This window comes from Lytechinus pictus, chromosome 16 (genome assembly GCF_037042905.1).
Source record: "Lytechinus pictus isolate F3 Inbred chromosome 16, Lp3.0, whole genome shotgun sequence".
NCBI lineage: Eukaryota > Metazoa > Echinodermata > Echinoidea > Temnopleuroida > Toxopneustidae > Lytechinus > Lytechinus pictus.
In genome coordinates, this window is record NC_087260.1 from 21,753,759 (window position 1) to 21,780,327 (window position 26,569).

Here is a 26,569-nt window from a genome sequence, read left to right on the forward strand (position 1 = left end):
GTTAAACTGTATTGCATTTACCGCCCACCCCAATCCTCCCGGCACACTTTTTCAAGTGGTGATTTTCTTGAAGAGTTTCTCACTCTTCTGGAAAGTGCTGCTGTGGATGTTCATCCTCCTATTCTTCTTGGTGACTTTAATATTCACGTGGATGATTCTTCAGACAATTTTGCTAGATCTTTTCTTAATGGAGTGGAAGCCCTTGGATTCAAACAACACATCAACGGGCCTACACACAAGGCTGGTCATACACTCGACCTTATCCTTAGTAGAAATTCGGAAGATATTATCTCCCAGCATAGCATTTTACCATCTCTGCCATCTGATCACTCTGCTATTATATGTACTATTAATCTCAAAGGGCCCCAAAACCCCAAGAAGAAAGTGACTTTCAGGAAACTTTCTAACATTGACCCTAAATATTTTAGTCTGGATGTTAAAGATGTCTTAGATTCCATTCAATTTCCCTCTTGCCCATCTGAGGCTGCTTCTCTGTATAACGACTGTCTTGGTAAACTGATGGACAAGCACGCCCCTCTGCAGACTGTGACTGTTACAGTTAGACCAAAAGCTCCCTGGTTCTCTGCTGAAATTAGGGAGGCACGGCGACTGAGGCGACGCGCAGAACGTCGAATGATGAAGTCTGGCCTGCAGGTTGATAAGACATTATATCGTCAAGAATGCGAAACTTACTACAATCTCCTCACTGATGCCAAATCAAAATACTTTAGATCTGAAATCGCTAACGCCGACTCCAAACAGCTATTTAGTATTGTACAGAAACTCACCACCCCCTCTCAGTCCTCCATTTATCCTGAACACTCATCTGCTTCTGATCTCGCCAACAAATTCAGTGAATTCTTTAGCAAGAGGATCAGTGATATTGTGTCCTCTTTTGCACCTGACGTTCCTAGTGATCAACAACATCCTGTGGGCTCTTTGAATTGCAAAATGAGTGAGTTTACTCCAGTGACTGAAGTTCAACTTCGCCATCTCATCAAGTCATTACCACCGAAGTTATGCAGTCTTGATCCTCTTCCAACTTGGTTGCTCAAAGACTGTATTGATGAACTTCTACCGCTTCTCATAAACATTATCAATTCATCACTCACAACAGGTGTTGTCCCTGAATCATTCAAATCATCACTAGTTCTTCCTCTGTTGAAAAAGCCCAATCTTGATCCGAATGACTTTGGCAATTATCGCCCTATCGCCAACCTGCCATTTGTTAGCAAGGTTTTGGAGAGAATCGTCGCATCCCAGCTCATGTGCTATGTGGACAGTCATCATTTACTTCCTGAGAAGCAGTCAGCATATCGCAACTTTCATTCAACAGAAACGGCTCTCTTGAAAGTACTCAACGATCTACTGCTTACCGTCGACAAGGGTAACGAAGCTGCACTCCTTCTACTGGACTATTCTGCGGCGTTTGACACTTTAGACCACTCAGTGTTGCTCCAGCGTCTTGCACATGACTACTCCATTACCGGAACGGCTCAAAATTGGATTGAGTCATACCTGCAAGATCGTACTCAGCGGGTGATTATCAATGGAACTTTCTCAGCACCTTTCGCTTTGAGCTGCGGAGTCCCCCAAGGTTCTGTTGTGGGCCCTCTCCTATTTCTTCTGTACACTGGTCCTCTCGCAAAAATTATCACTAGCCATCGGGGTGTGAGTTATGAGTTATGCCATGTATGCAGATGACACGCAAATCTACGTATCCATGGCATCCGACCAGAAGACATATGCTGTTAATCTACTGAGTGACTGCCTCAAGGACATCAAGGTCTGGTCAGCGAAGAACAGACTCCGTCTCAACGAAGCCAAATCAGAACTGGTACATCTTTCTCCGCAATTTAGAGCTACGGAGCCTCTGCCAGACTTCAATATGGGAGAGGGCATACTTAAGATGTCTGACTCTGTCAAAGACCTTGGTGTCACTTTAGACAAGCACCTTACCCTCCAGCCACATATCAGGAACATCTGCAAATCAGCATCATGGGGTTTATTTAGGATTGGTAAGGTCAGGCGACTACTCGACCAAGCCTCTACTGAAAAACTCATTCATGCCTTCGTCTCATCCCATCTAGACTATTGCAACTCCCTCTTTGCCGGCCTCCCAATTTCTTCCATCTCTCCCCTCCAGCGAATCCTCAACACTGCAGCGAGAATGGTAACCTTGAGCAAGAAACACGAACACATCACCCCTATTCTCCGATCACTTCATTGGCTTCCGGTTCACTCTCGCATAACGTTCAAAATTCTACTCATTGTATACAAAATTACCCATAATATGTCACCCAAATATCTCCAAGACCTTATTTCCCTTCGTTCTTCCTCTTCTGTCAGATCCTTACGTTCATCATATTCCAATAATTTAATTCATGGCCCTCGCACTAAGACCCGATATGGTGATCGTGCATTTTCTGTAATTGCTCCCACCCTCTGGAATAAACTCCCAATTCATATCCAAAATGCTCCCTCCGTAGAAATTTTCAAATCGTCACTTAAAGCTCACCTTTTCTCATAACTTTTTTTTTTTTTTTTTTTTTTTTTTTTTTTTTTTTTTTTTTTTTTTTTTTTTTGACCGATTGACTGTATATTATTATAATCTGCCAACCTGTGCGCTTTGAAACACCAGTATAAAGCGCCCTACAAATGTTATTATTATTATTATTATTATTATTATTATCATCTTAAGAAGAGCAATTAAGTTCGGAAATCTTCAATGTTAAAAATCAAATCGAATTATTGGGTGATGGGTCAATACACGGAGAATGAAGGAGATAGCGCAGGATGTTTGGAATGGATCAAAGGACAAAAATATACACCCAAAAAGGAAGTAAAGAAGGAAAATTGATATCGACTGTCTTTTATGATGCATAATAAAATCATATTGGGTTTCCTCCGAATCAGGTACTCAAAGCACTTGCCCCGAACATTGCCCTGGGAATTGGTGGTGCTGGGGGTTCTCCGTATACCATAAGCAGCACCTATAGTAATGAGTCTGGTATGCCAAAGTATATAATATGTGATCAAAATCGCCTTTATTTTCGAGCAAAAACCCTTTTCTCTCTCTCTCTCTCTCTCTCTCTCTCTCTCACCATAATCACGTTCAGTTTGGAGTAAAGACTTTTTTTGAGGGGGGGGGAGCTTGTCAACTTTTTTTTGTAAACCAAAACCTCCTCTTCAAAAATCGTACCCATGCAGGCCCCTATAGCAGGCCCCAAATAGGATTGGTCGTATATAATTCAATTCTAATTCACAGGGGCCGCGGAAGGGTTTGATAGTGGGGGGAGGGGCTGAGCCAAAAATGACCGGGGCTGATCATACAAAAACTCACAATCAGATAACAAGTTTTAAGTTTGTGTACACGGTTTTGGAAAAAAGTGGGGGTGCAGCCCAACCAGCCCCCCCCCCCCCCTCTCGTTTCCGCGGTCCCTGAATTAAATTCCAAAGGCGCATTGCTTGTGGTATTTTGCCAGTTAAATTCATTATTTCAAATAGTAACAGTCCCTTCTTTAGTCAGTCATGGAAGTGATTGACCCTGGTAGTGTGACAAGTTAACAGGCAAAGTTCACCTTTAAACGCCATTGAATGAATAAATAATGGCGGGGTTAATTGAATTAAATATTTTATTTTCTCCTCATTGTCTTATGAAACAATATTAGGCCTATTTTTTTATTCCTCACTGAACGGAATTACCATTTTTTAAACACTTTATGGTCAGTCAAGTTGGCCTCCCTTGTCAAATGTGTAAAAGTGGAAATATTGTATAATTCAAACAATAAAAAAGAACTAAAGAAATAGTGAGTGAAGGACATCATCAACCCTCTCATTTGCATGTCACTTTATTGTGCATATAACTGTTAGTGAAAAATAAGCGAAAATCTAAAATGTCGTAACTTTCTTATTTTACATCCGATTTGGCTAGTCAGAAAACTGTTCTGACCGCAGAGAGACGTTGTAAGCGCTAACAATGTACTAACAAAGGCCCTGTAACGATAGCTAATATGACAGCGATGCCCAATGTTACAACAATGTATTACTTAATAAATGTTTTGACTTCAGAATCCGGAAGATGTTACTGGTCTTACTGTTAGCGCTCTGTTGACGTTTCTGTGCGGCCGACGCTAGTTCTGGACGAACTAGGACTAGACCCTATAATGATACAAAGATCACCCCCATCTTACTTTAAATTAGACAGACTGAAGCAAATATATTCCCTCTCAGTTTGCCAAACGTCCAAACACTTTAAAAATGCATAGTCTATTTAATACTAAAATTCCCAAAACACTGTCAAAACTTGCCAAGTTTGTTAATATTATTATGACACAGTTTCGTAGATAAGTACCAAATGTATATACCTGTATATTAATCTGTTATTATATCCTTTTTCTATCTCTTTTTGCTATTCATGTGTTCAAAAGTATTATCTTTTGCATTCAAAGCTTTCTTCACCTCTTTTTGCCATCTTGTTATAGCTTTTTATATTTATTCATGTTTTGTTATGTATGTATTTATGTACGTATATGCATACTAATGTATGAATGTATGATGTATGTATGACTGTGTATATTCTCATACTCCGAAAGGGGTCGACAGAATAAAGTTTCAGTTTCAGTATCTGCATCTTGTAATAATATGCTTCTATAAAAACCTGATTTCTCAACTATACACCCCCCCCCCCCCTAATATTAAGGGTGTGCTGTCAGGAAATCGATTTTTTTTTTCTCTCAAGGGAATTTGGAAAAGAAAAGAGAAATTAATTTAAAAAAAATAGAATTAAAAGAAGAAAGTCTGGAAAGATATAAAGAAAAGTTTATATAAAAAAAGAGTCATGGAGACATGATAGACCTACCGTATTTTTTATTTATTTATTTTTTCTGTGCATCATCATACGAATACAAAATTAATTTCAGGGTGATCGAGCTCCGTGATAATCTCACCCTTACTCTATATTTTGTTTCTACTAGGCCTATCCTTGGGGACCGTTTATTAGCGTTTCATGATGAAAGGACTTGTCGGACGTTTTATCTGACAAGTCTTTTATACCGACAGTTGTCATAGTAACAATGCTTCTCATCCAATCAAAATCAAGGAAAGTTGTCGGATGGAACTTGATGAAACGCTCCCATGATCATAATTGCATAGATTGCGCTGCATTGTGCAATACTATATATAGCGCTACTATTATTAATTTTGTTTATTTTATTTTTTCCTTAAGCTAAGAGGGCGCTCTAACAATTAATTTGGTTGATGTAACTCGAAGTCAAGCTTCTGCTGGCATTTTGCCCGGGAATTCGCCGCTATCTTTCCAGGTAAGATGTTTATGATAGCACTTGAATTTTGAAATTTCATAAACCATTGTTGGGAGGAGACTCCTGTGATGTTAACCCATGGCTGTATTGGTACGATTTGCACATCAAAATCTTGTTATTTTATAATATCACCATCGCAGCTCGTTACATCATTCGGAGCCCTCCTCTCCCGCTGCCCGGGCGGGCTGGAGATCGGAGCAATAGTGGTGCGTGTGTGTACAGTGTGGCGTGAGTCGCTGTTGGAGAGGGGGAGCGAGTGATACTATTACTACACTGGTTTTGGTGCTCATTTTCCTGGTTGTTTAATGGGTTAAGTAGCAGATGATGTGGGGTGTAAAGAATAAAAACATATTCTGAGTGTCTACTGTTAATTATTTAAGAATGAAAGAAAGAAGGAAAGGAAAGAGAAAGAAAGGAAGGAAAGAATAGTGAACTAAATTTCATAAAAGGATTGGTGTTAAATCTATGATATCTGATCTACACTCTAACATAAGTATTTTATTTTTTAAGGAAAGAAGCTCTTAGCTCATGGAATCAATTCTGTCGTGATAGCTGATGGATGAATGAAACGGCCTTCTCCTCGCTGTAGGCCTATCGTAGATCACAATGGGAGTTCAAGGATTGTGGCGATTGGTTGAATCAACTGGAAGGCCTGTCAATCTGGAATCCCTTGAAGGCAAAGTGATCGCTGTTGGTATCCTTTGATTTGAGTTCCAGATAGTGATTACAGAATCTGATAAAAATACTCAAATTTTAACATACAGCTCACTTTTCGAAGTCAACCACAAAAATCTGTTCAATATGGAAGAAATTTGACTCAGAAGAGGCATTATCTGGTGAAAAAAATTCTTTTGACTTGGGCAAATGTTTGAATTGTCACTTCTGGAAGGTCCTCCTCTGCAAGGTTACATGTATAATCTAACCATTCTATTTTTTTTTGAAAGATTTATGTCAAAAGATTATGGTAGAAAAATTAGAAATTGCATAGGAATAAGAAAGTGGACTTTCATGGTAGATTACCCAGTAGGCTGTGAAAAGTAGTCCCTAATATATATTCTTTTTGCATGCTAGATAGGATTGATACATGTATAACATATGCCCATCATTTATCATGCTGGTGGTTTGCAGGAAATTTTCAGAATTAATGAATTGGCTTTTCAAAGAAGAACTTTGTCTTTTCATACTCGAGGTCAAGTTCTTAAGTCCTTTTTCATTTCTGATTTTTAAAAATGTACAAAGAATAACTACAGAGGACAAACATATTAATATGATATCATTTCAGATTTGATCATAGCAATAATTTATAAGACTTGACCCTGACATACGTGTGTACTGAGAGGCATACATGAAAACAATAAGTCAATTGAAGAAGTAAGATCTGAGAAACTGAAGTTTTCTAGCTTTCCCCAATAGTAGGCCTACATTGTCAAAATAAGTATGAATATCTTAATGTTACTCGTGGAAGGTGTGAAAGCCTTGAAATAAAGCGACAAGATGTTATTTGTCCTTGACACACTGTTCTTGATAGATGTAAGTATTTGGTTGAACCAGGCTGTTCTAGGTGTCCATGGTAGTGGCATCACTAATCCACACCTTCAGGTCCTGTTCAACCGCATCTGCAAGCTCCTCTTCTACCGGATCAAACCAATCTTTGTCTTTGACGGAGCCCCACCTCAACTCAAGAAACAAACATTGGTAAGAGCTTTAACAAAAAATAAAATCATGCAAGAAATATTTGTTTCAATCCATCATTCGTAAAAGGTTAGGGCAACCGCACACCTTACAATTGGTCTGTGACCCGATTTTGGAATAAAACCTCATAGAATTCAATGCTAGTATGGAGACATGGAATATCTTACTGTGTAATGTTCTATAAAAATCATTGTACGAATACCTATGTTCAAATCTGTGACTGTGCGATCAGCCTTATTAGAATCAAAGCGAATGTAATATTTAATCATAATAATATCATAGCAATCATAAGATTGGCTGCGATTTGAAACTAATTTGGCCTTTACTCCAAAATAAATGCTTGCAATCATCCAATATTTTCATATCAGTGTCCTTTCAATTAATTTGAACCACAAATAAAAGAATACTTTTCATTCAAATTTTAAAAAAAAAAGCAAAATGCAATTTGGTCAGCAATCGCATCGTGAGCCCTTCATAAGGTGTGCGGTTGCCTTTAGTAGAATATGTCACTATGATGTGCCCAGAAAAAAGCATCCTCTAAAGCTAGTCCATTAAAGTTGAATAGATTTTATGCTTGTTGTGTCTTGAGTGTATTATAGCCCCCCACACCTGACCGAATGTAGGCGGATGAAGGGTGATGAATGGGAAAAATGCTCGAAATGCACGTGAATTCAACAAATTCAAATAAAATTTCTGTCAAATCATGGGATCATACTATTGTCAAATTTTATCAACGAACGGTAAGCGAAGGATAAATATGACATGCGAAGGTTATCGATTTTTCGGTTTACCTCTTTGAGAAAATCGCAGCCGAAGACAAGCGAAGGGTTGGTATAACCCAATGAGATGAACGAACAGTGAGCAATGGTTTGATATGGCGTGCAATTAGAAACGAAGACAAGGGAATAGATCGGGCGTTCTTGTACGTTTGTGTCATCATGTTGCTTCGTTAAGGGTTCTTACGAGATTAGTCCACTTTGGCAAAAGCGCAATGAGGGACTATGTGCGACAATAACACACGAACGATAAAGGAAGGATTACTGCAGACTAAATAAGAGATGCGAAGAAGATGACCAACAATTTTTCAATTCATCTGGAAATTTTAAACTTGTTCAAAATTTCCTTGGAATTTGAATAATCGCAGCTGTTAGTTCAGAAGGTGTACGAACCCAAACACGAAGGGTAAATATGATTTACTATCATTTACCATTGAAAACAATTTTTTTTTCTTTTAGGTATACTCAGTCCGGTCTGGCAATAAAAAAAGTGAGCATATACACATACACCGAGCTGCCTTTGAGCCGGGCTCTGTCCACCTTTATCACATATGGTTATCGTGGGCCCTAGATGCTATATATATGATACCTAGTAGGGCCTATTCAGTGCTAGATTCTTCCTCTTCTAGATGGCTCCCTCACTGGCTGGCTCAATTTTCTAGTATTACTCGCAAGCAATATGAAAACTATGACCAGGATCAATGACAACTTCATAATACACTATGATACTATGGGTGTTTTTTTTTCTTTGATTCTTTAGGCTGCTAGACGTCAAAGGAAGGATCTTGCTGCTGCTAGGACAGAGAAGACCACGGAGAGACTTGTTACGAACTACCTCAAATCACATGCCATCCAGGCTGTAATTGAAGAAAGTGGGTAAGTTCACTTGGAGCCTCTTTTACGCTCTTTCAGGTAATACTTTAGGTTTGCATAGTGGAACAGATAACGTAGAAAGAGTTAACGGTTCGCCATACATTGGTTAGTCCTTTTTAGGACTGTTGGATGGCAAATTTTGACCTTGAGGCCTGCCTTGGCCCCATCCCTGCACAGAAGTTGTCACATAGTGTAAAACTGTCTATTGTGTAGTGGGATCAGGGAACCACATTGCACAAAATTGTGCAGTGTGGGCGCATCTTGGTCTAGTGGTTCTGACTCTCGCCTTTCAAACAGAGGATCGTGGGTTCGAATCCTAGCCATGGCGTGTTTTCCTTCAGCAAGAAATTTATCCACACTGTGCTGCACTCGACCCAGGTGAGGTGAATGGGTACCCGGCAGGATTATTTCCTTGAATGCACTGAGCGCCGGTGATGGTAGCTAGAGCTAAAGCCGGGGTAATAATAGCAGCGCTTTGTATCCTCAGGCAAAAAGCGCTTTATAAATCCAGCTATTATTATTATTATTATTATCATTAAAATGTATCATAAATAGAGATTGGCCATAACAGTTTAAAGCTACTGAATCCTTCAATTTGATTGGCTGATAGTAAACTTGTAGAAATTGTGAATTTGTTAACGTAACAAATTTTATGAAATAAGACCCAGTCCATTAATCAAATTCCATTGTTTCTCTATGCAGTGAGGGTACCTCAAAGGAACTGCCTCCCCTGCATATCCCAAGAAAGAATGAAACAGATTTATTTGAGCTGCCACCATTGTCATCAGCTGATCTTCAAGAGAGGAATAGGTAAGTTGACATTTTTGCCTTCTCCCGTCTTTTTTTTTTCATATTTTTATTTCAACAATACCATGATAATTCATAACCACTTGGTCTTGCATTAGCCTCTGTGTAACATAATCATGCTATTGCTACAATTCTCCTTTCTCATATACTAAGCACATGGTTAGATAATAGAAGACCTGGGCCCATCTTACAAAAAGTTAGGATTGATCCAATCAATCTCAACTGTAGGGAAATTCATCCATACCATCATTTTTTTTCTACAGGGAATTAGCTCAATCTCCTTAGTAACAAAAAAATCACACTGAATCTTCAAGAGAATGATGAATGTATGAATATACATCATATCTAGAAAATATTTTGAACATATTTGCATTTTAGATGTTGACGTTGCTGGGCATAGATAGTTGTGGTTAATCAGATCAATTGTAACTCTTTGTAAGATGGGGCCCTGTACTTTACTTCTTGGATGTGATTTGTTGGAAGATGGTTGAATTCGCAACCTCCCATAAAGACAGGCACACAAATTTTCAACCAGCTCAGATGCTCTTTAGTTTCATGTCCGATAGACTACCTTTTATATTTATAGGCATATCTCACATCTAATTGCATGCTGATATCATATTTTGGTTTGAAATATTCAATTTTCAGTAAAGATTATCCATCTATATTTTCATATATCATAATTGCCTTCAGCAAGATATTTTTCTGCATTATGCTGCACTCAACCCAGTTAAGGTTAAAGGGCACCTGGTAGGATTAATTCCCTGAATGCACTGAGTGCTGCTGATATAGTAGCAGCTTCTGTTTTTGCCAGGGTATTAATACTATATAGTTGCACTTAGTATCCTGTGGAAAAAGTGCTATATAAATTCACTATTATCATTATTATTATTGTTGTTGTTGTTGTTTCTTGTTGTCATCGTCCTCATTATTATTATTATCTTACACTTTCAGTGGATCAGAGGAAGGGGATGATGATGGTGGTATGTATGTTGCTATGGCAGCCCATGAAGCTGAAATGGCTTCTACCTACCAAGACTTGGGCGAGGTGGACATCGAGTCAGAATCCTTCAAGGCTCTACCCATCGAAGTCCAACATGAACTGATCAGTGACATCCAGGAGTCCTCCAAGAAGAATTCCTGGGCGAGGATGCACCAGTTACCCAAGGTATACGGAGCTCTGCTTCTTTAAACTTTCTTTTGGTGTTGTATGGAAAAGGCACATTTTGTTAATTTCTTTGTTAATCCCTCATGTTTGCTTTCTTACTTGATTAACAGGATATTGTTTTTGAGCATTCTCACTCAAACTGTCATCTTGACACAAATATCTTTCAAGGTATCTAGGGATTTTGACACCAAAAAGTTAAGAGCAAGATTGATTTTTGCATCTGTTGTACGACCCTTTTTTGTGAGTCTGTAGTCCCAGATATATGCTTCTATGTAGTATTGTCACCATTTTAATCATCAGGCTTATGTTTAGACATCTTTAAGACATCTCAAGATTTTTCTTAGTACCAAGTCAAGACTGTAAAAACTCGCTTGACTTTTACATGTGTATCTTTTACATTACCTTTTTTTTGCGAAATCTGTAGTCCCAGATATATGCATTTTTGTGGTATGTACAATTGTATTATTACTTTAGTATTGTCACTGATTCAATCACCAGTTCCTTTTTGTTATACCATTCAAGGCATCTCAAGATTTCTCCCAGTACCAAGTCAAAAAGCTTCTTAACAAGAGTAAGCTGAGTTTGAGACTCGATGACCTCAGGAAGGAAATGAGAACCAAGATGTCACTGTCTATGACTGCATTACTGGATGCTGCGAATGAAAGTAGTCAGGTGACTTGTATTGTTTCCATTTGGTTATCTCCCTTTTTCAGTCGCATTAGTTTTCTTTCCTGTTGGAAATTAAGAAATGTGAATTATCTCTTGATTTCTCTCTATTCTCTCCCTCTTTCTCTATCAACTCTTTCTGGGGGTTTTTCATGATCTCTGCATAGATCTACTTGACTATATCCCTTTCTCTCTCTTGTTCCTCTCCATCTTGCTTTCATTTTCAATCTCTTTTTTTCTCTCTCTACCTATGTATATGCCTATCCCCCTCCTCTATCTATCTCTCTATCTATATTGGTATCTATCTTTATCCCTTCTTTCCCTTCCCTTTGGATTATATATCCTTTCTATTTTATCTATCTTTTTTTTTCACTTCCCTGAGTCTTCATTGGATGAAAGTTTCTTGTATCCTTAATTCCATTTATTGTAGATTTTGTCTTATTATACATCCATGTAATTCTCTATAATTGTTTTATTGATGAATGTCTTTAACTTTTCTTACTATTAGTCCTATTTCAATGGAAAAAATTCATCACTTATGAATGAGTACATGGCATTTTTATGTTTTTGTAGGTAGATGCAGGTCGTGTAGCCTCCGAAGACACCCAGCACTACATCCTGATGCGGAAGGGAAACAAACCTGATGAAGATTCCGAGAATGAAAGCAATGATGACATCGTGGTAGCGTCCTACGCCGAGAGGGCTGGTTTTTCAACGAGTATGGATGTCAAGATGGCAAAGGCAACAAGGAAACGAGGGGCTGTAACCACCGCAGCAACCAAAGCAGCACCTTCGAAGGATGCCATCGAGATTGTCCTTGATGAAGATTCCATCCCTGCAAGGAAAAAGAGGAGAGATGATTTGATTGGGAGTGAGGAGGACAAGGACAGGACTAGGATTGAAGATCAGGAAAGCAAGGATGAGGCTTTGAGAGCAGAACTGAAGAAATTCTTTGATCAGCTTGATGCCAAGATATCACCTACGAAGGTAAAGGAGCAGGAAGCCGGTTCTACAGTACATAACCTTGATGAAGAAGTGCCTTTTGAAAATGTATTTACCTCAACTCCAGAAATGTCAGTACAAACTGCACAGGAACAAAGCTCTTCACAACCAGAGTCAACAAAAATCATCAAGGATGAAAGAACGTTAAAAATTCCTGAGGTAGTTGGTGATAGTTCTGCAAAGATCGATATGACTATGAAGGAAAAAACACAGGAAAGAATAGAAGATGAGCCTTTAGAACTTGACATTTATGGTCCTTCAGGCAAGGATCATCTTTCTCAAAAACTGTCAAAGGATACACATAGTGATAGAAAGACGGAAGTCACTCAGGAAGTACATCAGACAATAAAAGAGAAATGTGAAATGCACAGTGGTAAGAAAAGGACTAACCCCATAGAACAAGTAGGGAACACTGTGGACTTGGCTTCAAAGACTGCAGAGAGGACTATCACTAATCCATCAATAGCTGGTCCAGGCAAGGTAATCAGGGTTGCCGATACGGTTACGACCCAGAGGCAAGATATCCTGAAGCAACTGCAGAAGAAGAAAGAGGACATGAAGAACATGCTGAAAGCTTTTGAGAGTCGGATGAGTGACTTTGACATTCCAGTTGTTCCTGATGCTGATTTGGCATTTGATGGTGAAACAACACCAGGAATTGATGCTGAAACCGATAATCCTTTAAAGTTAAGTGATGGCACTGGTAGAACGACCTCTTCATGTGTCGGTAGAGTTTCTCTTGAGGATGAGGTCAAAGACACAAATACTGTTTCCGAAGAAAATATCGGAAAGGCAGTTCTAGATGTGACCACGAGTGCAAAGCCTTCCAGTGGAGTAGTGGAAGGTGCACAGACTGAACTTCCAGCAGATGTGGACACTAGTGCAAAGACTGCTTCTGGTGCAGGGTCTGCCCCAGATGATGTCACCAGTGCAAAGGCCACATGCGATCCTGGTGCTGATGCAGGGGTCACCGCTAAGGCTGGTACCAATGCAGAAATAGATAAGAAGGAAGAACTTGATCCAGGAAAGAGGGTCGTTGTTGAGATCACACTTGATAGGCCCTTGCAGGAGATTGGACAAAAAGCAAGCTCTGGTAAGTGACATGACACAAGATTACTTCTAAGGATGTAGGATCAATGTTTAAATCTGGCTGTGAAGATTACAATTGTAACCATCATGAGTAGAATATTACAAATAATTTTTTCTTCAAAATAGAAAAAAAAAGGGGAAAGGAAGAGTAGACAAATGGAAAAGGGTATGTAAAAGAATATTTGGATATAAAGCAAGAGAAAAATAGGGACAAATTTAAGTTGCAAAACAACATTTAGCAGTGATTACCTATAGAGCAATCAGAGTCTCCTTGCAGAGAGAACTAAATGTTAACACAACTAAAATATTGATACATATATTTAGCAACTTAAAGCAGTAGCTTGTACCTGTATATTGAAAACAGGTTTTGTGAAACAGGATCTTGGGAGAGTTTCATGAAACAAATAGTGGTTTTCGGTGACAAATTCACTCTGAACCAATCAGATGAAAGGGTTTCTGTACCTATAACAATAGTTCTTAAAAAGTCATTAATTGTGAAATGCTACTCTGGTTTTATCGCTTTTTATTCAGACGGTCTTGTTTCATCAGATCTCTCATTCATGACAAGAACCTCACTGGATTCAGAATGGACATCAACGCCTTACCAAGTGGATAGCGATGATGATGTCCAGCGTGTTTAGTGAGTAATCCTTAAAAGCCTTTGGAAGCAAAAATGGAATCGATAGATTGCACACCAATCGAAAGCTTATGAACCACAAAATAAAATTTGCACTGCATGTTTTACTTGTCAAGTATTTGATATAAACACTCCATTTTGTAAGCCTCGAAAATCCTTATAAAATTTCAAGCAAATCATTAGCTCAGATTCTATAAAGTTATCTTCTGTAAATTGAGTTGTGATTACATGCATTTTTATTGAGTTTAAGCATTTTCTTGGTCTTCTGATTATTTATTTGAATATCTATTTTAAAAATACATAAATCCCATTTTCAAGGCATTCGATTTTGAATAGTACTATAAAAGCTGCTAAGAGCTGAATATGCATGAAACTTTACTGCTGCATTCTCCTGCTTATATTGGTTTCTGATATTGATCTTTAATTCTTTGTCTTGCATAGCAAAATGTGAATTGGCATTGGAGGAAGAAGATTATTCTGGAGATGTTTTTAGATTTAAAGAATCATTTTGAAATTTATCAAACTATTCTATAGAATGTATAGAATTATTCTTAAAATCTCATATTTCAAATTTGTTAGGGTTTGTTTTTGTTTGTGTTTCAGCATGCAAGAATCTGATCAGGAACCAGAGATAGATGAATGGCAGGGATTATACATGGTAAAATTACACCATCATTTTACTCTTTATTTTTAAACATAAGGGGAGGTTCACAAAAATTTTAGTATGTCCTGATGTCGCACTTAAATGTCTAGTTGGGTGCGGTACAAAAGGCATGACTGCATTGGTCAGATCATGCCAAGAGGACGAATCCTATTGCGTATTGATCAATGAGATTGTGCGTTGCATATCATGTATGTGTCTGCATTTAAGTGCGACTCTTATACTGTACATAGATTTTTGTGAAACACCCCCAAGAAATAATAATTTAATGACCTAGCTACAGTGTACTGTTTAGTTTCACCACCATGCTCATTTTCCACAGATTTTCTGTGTATTGGTTTATGGGACCAATACAGCCTGATGACCATCAAAAAATAGTCTGAAGGAACAGACGCTGATTGAAATTTTGATCAACAAGTGGGTCTTGTCAAAAGACTAGCAGATATAAAACTTGCTGTTTCAGTTTGAGCAGGAGGGCCTTCAGTACACAAGTCGGTGTAGGCTGTGTATTCAGACCATGTAACCCAAGTGAAGGGTTTGCACAGCAGACTAGTCACAAGCCTGCTTGGTGTTCTCTGTTTATCAACCAAATTTTCATTTGACAAAGTAAAGAATAATACACAAAGTAGATATTAAGATCAACTTTAGGCATGAGACTCCCGCCATTGGGACTCTTTCTGATCCCCCGCCCAATCTTCTCACGCTTGTATCACAGACTTTCCCCATATACATTATACCAGATGCTTGTGATCTCACGCTGAGTCTCTTAAAGTCACATGCATAACTGGTCTTTGAACTTGGCATCTCAGCTGACCATTAGACCAAATGAGAATTAGACTAAATGGGTATTAGGCTAAGTCTAGTGTAGACCAAACAGAAATTAGACCAAATCGATAGGAGACCTAATTAGATTAAGTCCATGTTGAGGAGTAGACCAACTGCTTTTAGAATAAGAAAATAAAAACTGCCTACCTTACATTGTGTATACGTAAATTCTGTCTTTATCCAATCTAATGATAAAAACATTCCTTTATCCACAATTATGAAGTTTGGTAAGCTTTAATTGCGATGATGCAAATTTCTCCAGACCTTCCTTCGTCGTAGCTGGCATTGTTGATGGAGCAGCACGACGAAAGAAGGTCTGACGAAGCTTGCAGCCTCACAAATGATAGCTTACCAAACAACATGTAAAATGTCATGATTGTGGATAAAAGAACATTTTCTCATGTCAACACTCCAATCAGATGGATCCTTTCATTGATCTAGTAATATTTCTGTGCTGTGTGATTTTCTGGACAGGACAAGATGAATGAGATGGAGAAGAAGCTACACACGGAAAGAATTGCTCTCGAGAAAGCAAGGCGGAAAGATCAGAAGAAATCATACTCTATCACAGACACCATGTATGCGGAGAGTAAGGTAGGAAATTGAAGTGATTGTGATGATCTGAGAATGGATAGCACATAAAATAGGAAAGATAGCCACCATATAAAAAAAATTATGTTGATTCTAGAAAGTTTGCTAGTCATAGTCAAGCTCCAAAAGTCACAAATAGATTGTACTTTTATCCAATTCAATCGATCGTAGTAATTTACTCTATCACTGCTTTGCCATGTGTTTAGAGGCTCTTGTCATGCAAAGCATGCATTATTATCTATATAAAATAGGAAAGATGGCCACCATATATGTTGATTCTAGAAAGTTGGCTAGTCATAGTCAAGCTCAAAAAGTCACAAATAGATTGTACTTTCATCCAATTCAATCGCGATAGCTCAGTCGGTAGAGCGGGGGATTCGTATTCCGGTGACCCGGGTTCGATTCCCACTTGGTGCGCTAGTGCCCTTTGGTAAGGCATTAATCCTCGTTCCCAGGTCCTTCGGAGAGGACCTTAAGCTGTCGGTCCTCTGGTTGCTTGCTTACAAGCATTCATGCTTTCTTAGCAATCAGGTAAAAAATCCCCACCAATCAAAACCAATATATTCCTAGCGAATTATGTCTAAATTGAAAAGATTTCTGAAGGTCAAAGAGATTCAGATTCGCCTGTATATGCAAATTTGTATGTGTCTACTGATCAAGCCTCTCTGTATCATAATTAAGAGAAAAAGAACATTCATTCAATCCTTGTTCTTTTTGTTGTTGATAAAGATGGTAAATTTGGCTAGATTGAAATAGGGAGAGTTTCATGATAGGACTCGCCGGATGTTTTATCGGTTCCATGACATTTCCTCTTGCGACAATTCTTCGATAGATAATCTGCACTTAAAGCAGACATGCCAACCGTTCCCCTTTTAGAGTATTTGTTACTCTTTTTTGCTATGAATGCACCAATACTTTTATGTATGATTTGTTACTTTTTTTTTTTTTCCGATCATGGAGTATGTATTATACACAGCGCGTGACACTAGCGCCGGTCCGACAGTCCCGGACCGGTAAAAATCACTCTCGGGCAAGTGACTTGTTGCATGAAAAGAACAAGTAAATTTTTGCCTACGAGCACATGTTTAAAAGGGTGAATTATCAAGTTTTCAAGTAGAGTCATTTCACATGTTTTTTCACCGATCTCACTACAATAGGCTGGCGATTGTTACGTTGAGACAAGTTTTTAGAAATACTCTTTTTTTTGTTGTAGAAGGTTGGCAGGTCTGGTAAAGCCAAACATAAAACCTAACCTCCTAAACTATATAAACCCTAATTCATATATTTACGTTATTCTGAACCATAAACTCTATTACAATACTTAACTCTAACCCTATGCCCTCTGAGATATTAAGACCAGAGCAAATGTCGCAGGAGTGAGTGTTGTGTCATAGTTTTATCCGTCGGTTACCGTAAGTACAGCCAGACACCTGCTTCTCAGCCAATCAAAATTAAGGAGGGTTGTTAGATCTGAAATCATGTCAGATGGCAAATGTTGCTACTGAGTAATATATGGTGAACAAGACCATGCTTGAAGTTACTCAGGGGTGTGAGAGTTCAGCATTTTATTGGATTTCAGCTATTTTTAGTTTTAATTTTCAGCTTCTTTTTGCTTTCCTCTGTACCAGAGTATAGGATATTTTTTAATTTCAGCTTTTTCAGCCCTGTTTATTTGTAGAAATACCCCTGGCAACTGCAATACTATCCTATTTGTATTTTCTAGGAGATGCTCCGATGCTTCGGAATCCCTTACATCGAGAGTCCCCAGGAGGCTGAAGCTCAGTGCGCTTTCTTAGATCTGACCAATCAGACGGAAGGTACTATAACGGATGACAGTGATATCTGGTTGTTTGGTGGTCAGCGAGTCTTCAGGCATTTCTTCTCCAAGAAGAAGGACCCGGAGTACTTCAAGGTTGGAGACATTGAAAGGCATCTCTGTGAGTAGTTTGCTTTTGATATCCAATCAGTCATTGCTTTGTAGCATTGATCCTAAGTAGACTGGGCATGTGTGTCACCCGAGACATTATCTGCAAAAAATTGTGAAGTTAATTTTTCTGTTAAATTTCACTCATTTTGCTCATTTATGCGTGACATCAGAATTTTACTCTAAATCAAGATATAAAGGTCCAAATATGATGACTTTCTTTCTAACACACTCTTTGTTGCCTTAGCAAATGTACTACTGAAAAATCCAAGTTATCAAGATCAATTTCCTATGTATTTTATTATTGATGAATTTATTTCATGCTACTTTTTTTCTCTTTATTGTCATTGGCATTATTCCAATCATAAACGACATTGATTTTGCTTAGTAAGTGTAAAAATGGCAAAAAGAAGCTGCTGAAAACTGCTTTTCTAATAAAAGAGAGCCAATGGAGTAAATTAGAAAGTCAAAAAGGGGCCTAAGCTTTCGATCCTAGCAGAATCTTCGTCGGAGGCAAAATGACAAACATATAAAGTGGAACAACCATAATATAGACCACAAACAAGCTACAGCAACACTAGAAACAAGGAGACAAAAGGGGCATTAGTGAGTAGAGAAGACCAATCAGGTTAGTGAAGGGGATGAAAGAAAAGGAGTAGGCAGACACAAAGGGGAGTTAGTGTAAGTAAGGCCAGTAAAAGACCTCAAGCCAAGAGGGATTAAAATAATGAGGCAGGCAACATCAAACAGGATCTGGAACAAAACAGTGATAATGGGATGAAAAACAAGAGAATTAGTGAGAGGTGGGTCAAATAGGTTACAAAGAAAGGCTTAATAAACTGGTGCATAAGAGTGGGGGGAAAAAAAGGAAAAGAATGGGGAACAACTGATAATGTGCAAAAGACATATAAGTGTATGTGATAAAGCATTAAACAAACTAAGAGAAGAAGGTAAGTGTAAATATGTATCTATAAGTGATATGTATATAAATATATCAAAAAAAGAAATGTATATGAAAAAATATAAATACACATATGGTGTAACTGATATTGTAATCCGCTAGGTGTGACAGGAAAAAAACATATGACTATATAGTCGGAAAAAAAAAAAAAAAAAAAACCTGTATATGTGAAAAAGAGGAAGCAAATTGCCTAAAAAGGTAAAAGCAAATATAGAAGAGAGGGGGTGTATTATGAAGAAACCATAGTATACATGTAAATAAGCAAATGTGGTAAATCTAAAAGAGGTGAGTGGAGAAAAAACAAATATATATAAATATATATATAATAATTATTATATCGCCTGAATAAGGAAGGAAAAATTGGAGCTGAGCTTGTATGAGATATGGGAGGAAAGTAGAGTAAGAAACTATAATGTAACTATTCAAAAGAGCTGAGGGGAAAAATTATATGTATATATAAATTGAAAGTGGATCTAGGAAAGAAAAATCAGTCGTTCCCTTCTTGGATGTTCAGGCCATGAGGTTGGGTGGTGCGAAGTCGTCTCATCCAGAGCTTCTCCCTGCTAGTACGGACTGAGTCAGGACGGGTACCTAAAGATTTGATGCCCTGTAGCATCATGTCAGTGATGGAGTGGTTGGGGAGGTTAAAATGGCGGCCAACTGGAGTGTCCAGCTTTGCTGTGTTGACGGTGGATCTGTGCCCGTAGAATCGTTTCTTGAGTGTGGTCTTGGTTTCCCCTATGTATTGTACCCTACAAACTCTGCAAGTGATGAGATATACAACATTAGTGGTAGTGCATGTGATGTTGCCCTTGATTTGGTGAGACAGGCTGGTAGAGTTGCTGGTGAAAGTATCGCCCTCGTGAAGGTGTATTTCACATATGATGCACCTGTTGCTGGTGCATTTGAAGGTGCCATGCTGTATGGGAGAAGAATGGTTAGTGAGGGAGGGCACTTCAGCACGAACAATGAGGTCCCTGAGATTCGATGGGCGTCGGTATGCTAGAAGGGGAGTATCGGGAACGGCCTGTTGGAGACGATCAGAAGTGTGTAAAATGTGGTGGTTATCAAACAGGATTTTGCGGAGAGGGGGTAGATTGAGATGGAAGGTGGTCACAAGCGGTATTCTGTCGGTGGTCTCCTTGTCACTTTTTGGTTTGAGAACTTCAGATCTGGGGAGAGAACGAACTTTGTTAATTGCCAGTTGGACTGCCCTGGCCCCGTGGCCCCTGGCACAGAGATGTTTCTGCAAATTCCTGGCATGGAAGGAAAAATCAGGGTCCTCGGAGCAGATACGGCGAAGTCTGAGGGCTTGACTGTAAGCGATGCCGGTTTTGCAGTGACGGGGGTGGCAGCTGGATGAGTGGAGGTACTGGTGGGTATCTGTGGGTTTAGAGTATAGGGTAGTGGTGATACCATTAGACTTTTTCTGGACTGTAACATCAAGGAAGTGGGTTTCCTGTTGGGAGAAATCAGAAGTGAATTTGATGGTCCTGTGGAAGTGTAAAAATGATTAAAAATCTATGAATTCTGGCTTTAAAAGGCTAATTTTGAAAAATGTACCATTTTGTGTTCTTTACTGTTACAGTGCTGGACCGTAAGAAGCTGATCAACCTTGCATATCTTGTGGGCAGTGATTACACCCTTGGTATCCAAGGCATTGGGTCAGTGGGCGCCATTGAGATCATGGGCGAGTTCAAAAGTCAAGGCATAAAGACTCTCAAGGATTTCAAGTGAGTGTACTTTGAAAATAATTACTCTTCATCAAGCCAATTCAATTTAATTGTTTATTTGTCCTGTCTTTGTTTAAGAGAACACAATAATTGTTCTCAGTCTATTGGTTCATCAATATGAAAGTGTGTAGACTATTTGGAGGACAAAATCTTTTGTACTTCCAAGAATTTTGACTGAGAATTTCTCTTGATATGTATAATGCATGTTTTGAATAATCCGTTCTTAAAGATTACCTTGACTTGGACAAAAATTCAACTTAAGGAAGGGATATTTGCGTAAGTTTACCTGTATATTACATCAGGTGTTTGACTTCACTTTTGAACCGTCATAAATTAATAGCAAGATTCTTATTCCATAGATTTTATTTTCACCATCAGGACATGGTGGACTAGATCATAGAACCGGGTCTTGCCATCAGGGATGAATGCCATCAGGTGTAAATGGTGTAATCTGGTCCTACTCGATGAGTTCCCTAATCCTCTTATCGCAAAGGCTTATATGAATCCAGTAATAAATACTATCCAGTCTGAATGCTTTTTATTTTCTAAATGGTGTAAGCTAGCCCTACCCAATGAGTTCCCTAATACTCTAAATGGTTCTATTTTCATCATTAGGTCTTGGTGGACCAAATCACAGAACAGGGTCTTGCCATCAGGAATGAATACCATCAGGTCTAAATGGTGCAAGCTTGTTCTACCCGAAGAGTTCCCAAATCCTCTAATTGCCAAGGCCTACATGAATCCAGTCATCGATGAATCCGATGAAGGTTTCCAATGGGGGTCCCCTGATCTTGGTCTTCTCAGAGAATATCCTTTTCAGACTTACTTACAAAATAAATATTTTAAATAAGGTGTAAACAAAAAAATGTTCACCTACATATATTTGTGAATATGCTACAATGGTCTTTTTTCCAGAAACTTTGTAAAACTGCATCAGGAAGTATGTGTTTGTACTTCTACAGGTCTGAATCCAGACTTATCGAGAATTGTTGTCCACACTTTTTTAATATTTGCTTACGTTTAAATCAGGGCTAAACCCACTTTGTCTACTATCAGATTGGCTAATTACTGTTGATTTAGCTATCATTTGTTCAAATACTCACTTAGTCTAAATGTTGTGTAGTCTATTGCCCAGATAGTCTAATTTCCACTCCGTCAACTTATCAATTTGCACTTTGTCAAATCAAATTTGGTTTATAGTCAGTTCATATCATCATCTATACCAAGTGGTGTTGGACCAAATGGATATTAGATGGACTGGGTATAACCTAACTGGAAATTAGACAAATGGTAAATGTGCTAATTGGCAATTAGACCAAATGATCAGTAGATGAACTGGCTGTTTACAAAGTAGGATTAGACCATGTTAGACCAAATGAGAAGTTAACAGAGTTGTTGTAGACCAAGTGGCAATTTATCAATTAGGTTTCATTGAGGTGTGTCTATTAAAGTTAATCTAAAAAATAAATCCATGCCAAAAGAATGCACCAATCATTACATATTCCTTGACTGGTATGTCATACGTATGCTCGTGAGAGATTTGGTTGGATGAGAACTAAGGTTGATGAAAACCTCCTCCCAGTCTTGAAGCGGCTCAATGAGAAACAGGTAAGATATACAAAGAGAAATGCTCCCCAGGGAGTGGAGAAGTACAAACATTGTGAGCTGGCAAGCCAGAATGAGATGATGCATGTATATCCATAGAGTGGGAGAGACTTTGAAAAGAAATTCTGAATACTTTCGCCATGTTGAAAGGCACTGAGACCTTGTAAAATATTATGTTGGAGATAAGAATAGAAGGAACCAGACCTAAGAAGGATGTCCAGAATCAACTTGGAAGTGAATGTTTAAAAAATGAGAACTTGGGCATGCATAACAAAAAGTAAAGAAATATTTAACTGAACGACAAATGCAGTGAATAATTGTGTTCAATCGGTTGAACTATAAAGTGAGAGCGCGGGATCTGTAGTGTTAAATGTGGTTTGTAATGACATTGAAAGAGAATGACTATGATTAATGCATGGTGTTGAGTAATCTGCAGTCAACCAATCTCTCAGGATTAACACGAAAGAATGATGTCACAGTATAAGGACACAACTTGAATGCATGAATTATGACATGCACAAATTGTATCAGGGCTTTAGAATTACAGAAGATTGGTTATTGTATCAAGGCTATGACTTGTTTAGATTATGAGAATATTTGTAATTTCATCAGTTATGGGAAGATCTTTAATGATATACCTGATTTTTTTCCAGGTTCAAAGCAAGATGACATCATTCTTTGGCATCGTTCACCATGGTAACAGGAAGAAGATTGCCAGCAAGCGAATGAGAAATGCTCTGATGCAGATGGAGAGATCATCAAGTGAAGAGGACGAGGAGGAGAGTGAGAGTGAAGAAGAGGAAGAGGAGGAGAGAAGGCCAAGGAAAAGGAAGAAGGTTTCTTCCGAAGCTGGAAAGAAAATAGTGAGAAGAAAGAAGAAGCCCGCGCAAGGTGCTCGTCAAGAAGGAACAGATGGAGTTAAGCAGAAAGTCAAGAAGAGAGTAAAGCGGAAGAAAAAGGTAGGACTGAACCAGAAGGATGAAGAGCCAGCGCAAGAGCAGAACCAAGGCAGCGTGCAGACAAAGAACGCTCCAAAGTCTCCTGTGAGTGAAAAGGAGAAAGTGTTAAGCAAGAAGAGTAGGGTGCAGAACGGGAAGACTGCTAAAACCAACTCGAACGGAAGAGAAAAGCGTCAAGTTCCTCAGGTGGATTATGCCGCGATGATGGAAGACTACGACGAGGACATTCCTGATGAAGTCCTCCTGGACGTCGCGGAGGACATGGAGATGGCCGCCTTGATGGATGAACCAGGAAGTGGTCATAACGTGACCTATGACCTTAGGAATATCAGCAACAGCTCCAGCTCTCAACCAAAATCAGGATCTCATAACTCTAGCTTGGATAGAGATTTTGTGGAGGAGAAGAGGGGTAAAGGAAGGGGCGGTAGGAGGGGCGGGGCTGTGCCGAAGCTTGGTGGTGGTACACAGCAGGGGAAAGGAAAGAGGGGAGGGGCAAGCAAAGGGAAAGCATTGATGAAGAGAAGGCCGGTCCAAATGGATGGACCAAATCTCTCTTCCAGTGGCTCTGACTCGGATTGAACAGTCATATTTTTCCATATCTAATAATCTATTTTGAAGAATTTATTTGAAACATAATGCTTAAGACCCTTATCTGTGAAAGGTATATATGTGGAGGATGTTTCTCAAAGATTTAAAATGTGACTTACAGTCAAGCTTAGCCGCCAATGCACCCATGGTATGTAATGCATCATTAATGAATACGCAGTAGCACGCATCCTTTTAGTATGATTTTACAATTGCGGTAATGCCTTTTTACCTCACGCAACTGGGAATTTAAGCTAGACTCTAAGTCACACTTATTCTTTGTGGAATACCCCAAGGTCTTTTGCTTACAAAAGCATAGCAATAGTTATTCATTATGTTGTATAATAAATATTTTGTCCAGAATATTTGAATTATTTTACTGAAAAACTGACTAGATTACATTATTGATATCTAAGATAATGTATTGCATGGAGGTTTTCATGGAATTTTGAAAATACAAGACAGTTTGAATCAATTTTATTCCAATTATTCTCCAGCTACCATCATTAGTCGTAAACTTCAATATTGAATGCGATGGAATGACTCATTTGTACATGTATGTCTATTGCTTTTTCTGTGTCTGTTATTTGCTCAAATATTCTGAAGATATTCTGAAGATGATTTGTGACCATGAAATAAGATTTTTTATTGTTTAAATTAATTCATGTTAACCAAGACAATAAAAAGGAAAGGATTAGGATGAAATTAAACTTACCTCATAAATTCGGGCACTGATATGCTCTCTGCTACCAAATATCATTGCTATATGTTCAGTACATTATGTATGTATACATACATACCAAGATTTATGAGTGCAATTATGTGTGTGATTATCGGAATGCATGAATATTTATTTTCTAAGCTATGTAGCATTATTTTATGACATTTTTTCTAGCAATAGAATTGCAACTGAAATTTCATAATTAACTGTTTTGTTGCTTTATTTTTCTTGTCTGTGCCTGGAATAATGGTTAATCAGGGATTTTGCATTTCAATATAAAGAAATTTGTAAAGTTAAGGGGGAATCCAAGTTTGGTCATAAAATAATTTGATTGAAAGGGGGAGGATTTTCAAAACAGAATGGTGAAAGTTTGAAAGAAAGGAATATGGCTTTTCAAGAAAAATAGATCACTATGAACACATCTCATATAAGCAATGAAGAATAGACTGAGAATAGAGATATGGACTACTGTCCCATTTACTTTTCTTTTATTTGCAATTTTCTCTATCAAGCATCTTTTCCCTTGGAGTAGTAATTAGATAGGTAGCATATTGTTATACGTTTCCATAAAAGAAAAAAAAATCTTATAAAAAAAAAATGAAAAAGAAGACATTCTAGTCTTTTTTGTGTATTGGAGTGAGTGGAGGAGTAATTCCTACTACACACCATAAAGGCATTGCCTATATGGCTAATTTGAAACCAAAGTACCCCCATTGTTGGGAGTACTTACAAATTTCCACAACTATTTTATTTGTAAATCAAAGCTTCTTGTTCATCAAATTTTGTTCAAATTTTCACCTATACACTACTCAAATATTTTTCTTTTAAAATAGCTTATTTGGTTGGATTCTTGGTGTATTTTAAGAATTGAGAATGGTTCTTTACCACTGAGAGATATATTTCAGTTTCGTTTGAGACCAAATGGATTCGTCTTGCAGAGCAGATTAAAACCAATTTAAAACTGAGACCTGATAGAACGAAGCATGCAGAAACTTTAATTTGAATTTCATTTTACAGATTCAGTTTAAGAAACATAACAAATAACACATAAGAAATACTAATGAGCCATTACCTCCTAAACAAAACGTTGACAAATTTTTTGGCAAAACTTGATTTTCACATTGGAATTTCAAGCTCTTCTTGCTCATCAATGCGTAACTTTATATAATACATTTGGTATCAAATTGTAAAAGAAATTGTGAACTTTATGATACGTATTTGAAATATGCTTATTGGAAGGGGCATGTGAGGGGGAATATAAGAACAAGATTAGGATAAGAGAGAGATGAGAATAAAGCGAGAAAAGTGGTGAAGGAGGGGTAAAATTCTGATTGGTCAAGACCAGCTTCGTCTACTTTCCGTTTCGTCTTACCCCTGGTGGTCTAATCCTTTATTTGTCTACAGCCAGTTTGTCTAGTAATCATTTCGTGTAATTCCCAGTTGGGCTATACCTATTGCATCTAATATCCTTTAGGGTGTTTCATTAAATGGTTCGTAAGTAATGAGTGATTTTACGCACGACCGGTGATCCCTTCTTGCGGTAAATGATACACACCTGATTTTCATTGGTGTTGATGTAGTTCCTATAAGAAAGGATCACTGGTCAATCATAAAAAGTCTATCATAACTTACAAACAGCTTTGTGAAACGCCCACCCGGGTCCTGTCTTACAAAGAGATACAATTGATCCAATCACCCTCGACTATATGGAAATCCATCAATGTCATAATTTTTTCTACAAGAAAATAAAACAGAGAAGCACACTGAATTTTCAAGAAAAAGGTGAATGTATGAATATACATCATAGTGAGAAGATATTTTGAACAAACGTGCATAATAGATGTTGACGCTGCTGGCTTTCCATATTTGTGGTTGATTGGATCAAACGCAACTCTTTGTGATATGGGGCCCTAGTCTAATATCACAGTTTATAAGATCAGATGAACTGTTGATGAATCATATTTTCATTTGAC

The 26,569-nt window shown here is 38.1% G+C and overlaps 2 protein-coding genes across 2 annotated transcripts; both read left to right on the plus strand.

Annotated features, from left to right (window-relative positions):
- Window positions 1-1,723: 1,723 nt before the first annotated feature.
- On the plus strand, window positions 1,724-5,244 carry LOC135156942 (uncharacterized). The gene is made up of 3 exons (XM_064110952.1): window positions 1,724-2,173; window positions 2,917-3,010; window positions 5,228-5,244. The coding sequence occupies exons 1-3, from the start codon at window positions 1,724-1,726 to the stop codon at window positions 5,242-5,244; spliced, it is 561 nt and encodes a 186-aa protein (XP_063967022.1).
- On the plus strand, window positions 5,228-25,164 carry LOC129279251 (DNA excision repair protein ERCC-5-like). Its single transcript, XM_064111142.1, has 16 exons — window positions 5,228-5,321; window positions 5,832-6,015; window positions 6,850-7,016; window positions 8,550-8,665; window positions 9,365-9,472; window positions 10,424-10,637; window positions 11,160-11,309; window positions 11,877-13,398; window positions 13,926-14,034; window positions 14,635-14,689; window positions 15,992-16,111; window positions 17,832-18,045; window positions 20,582-20,726; window positions 21,342-21,533; window positions 22,250-22,334; window positions 22,985-25,164. Exons 2-16 carry the CDS (start codon window positions 5,928-5,930, stop codon window positions 23,867-23,869), a joined length of 4,170 nt encoding a protein of 1,389 aa, XP_063967212.1. The 5' UTR covers window positions 5,228-5,321; window positions 5,832-5,927; the 3' UTR covers window positions 23,870-25,164.
- The last annotated feature ends 1,405 nt before the right edge of the window (window positions 25,165-26,569 follow it).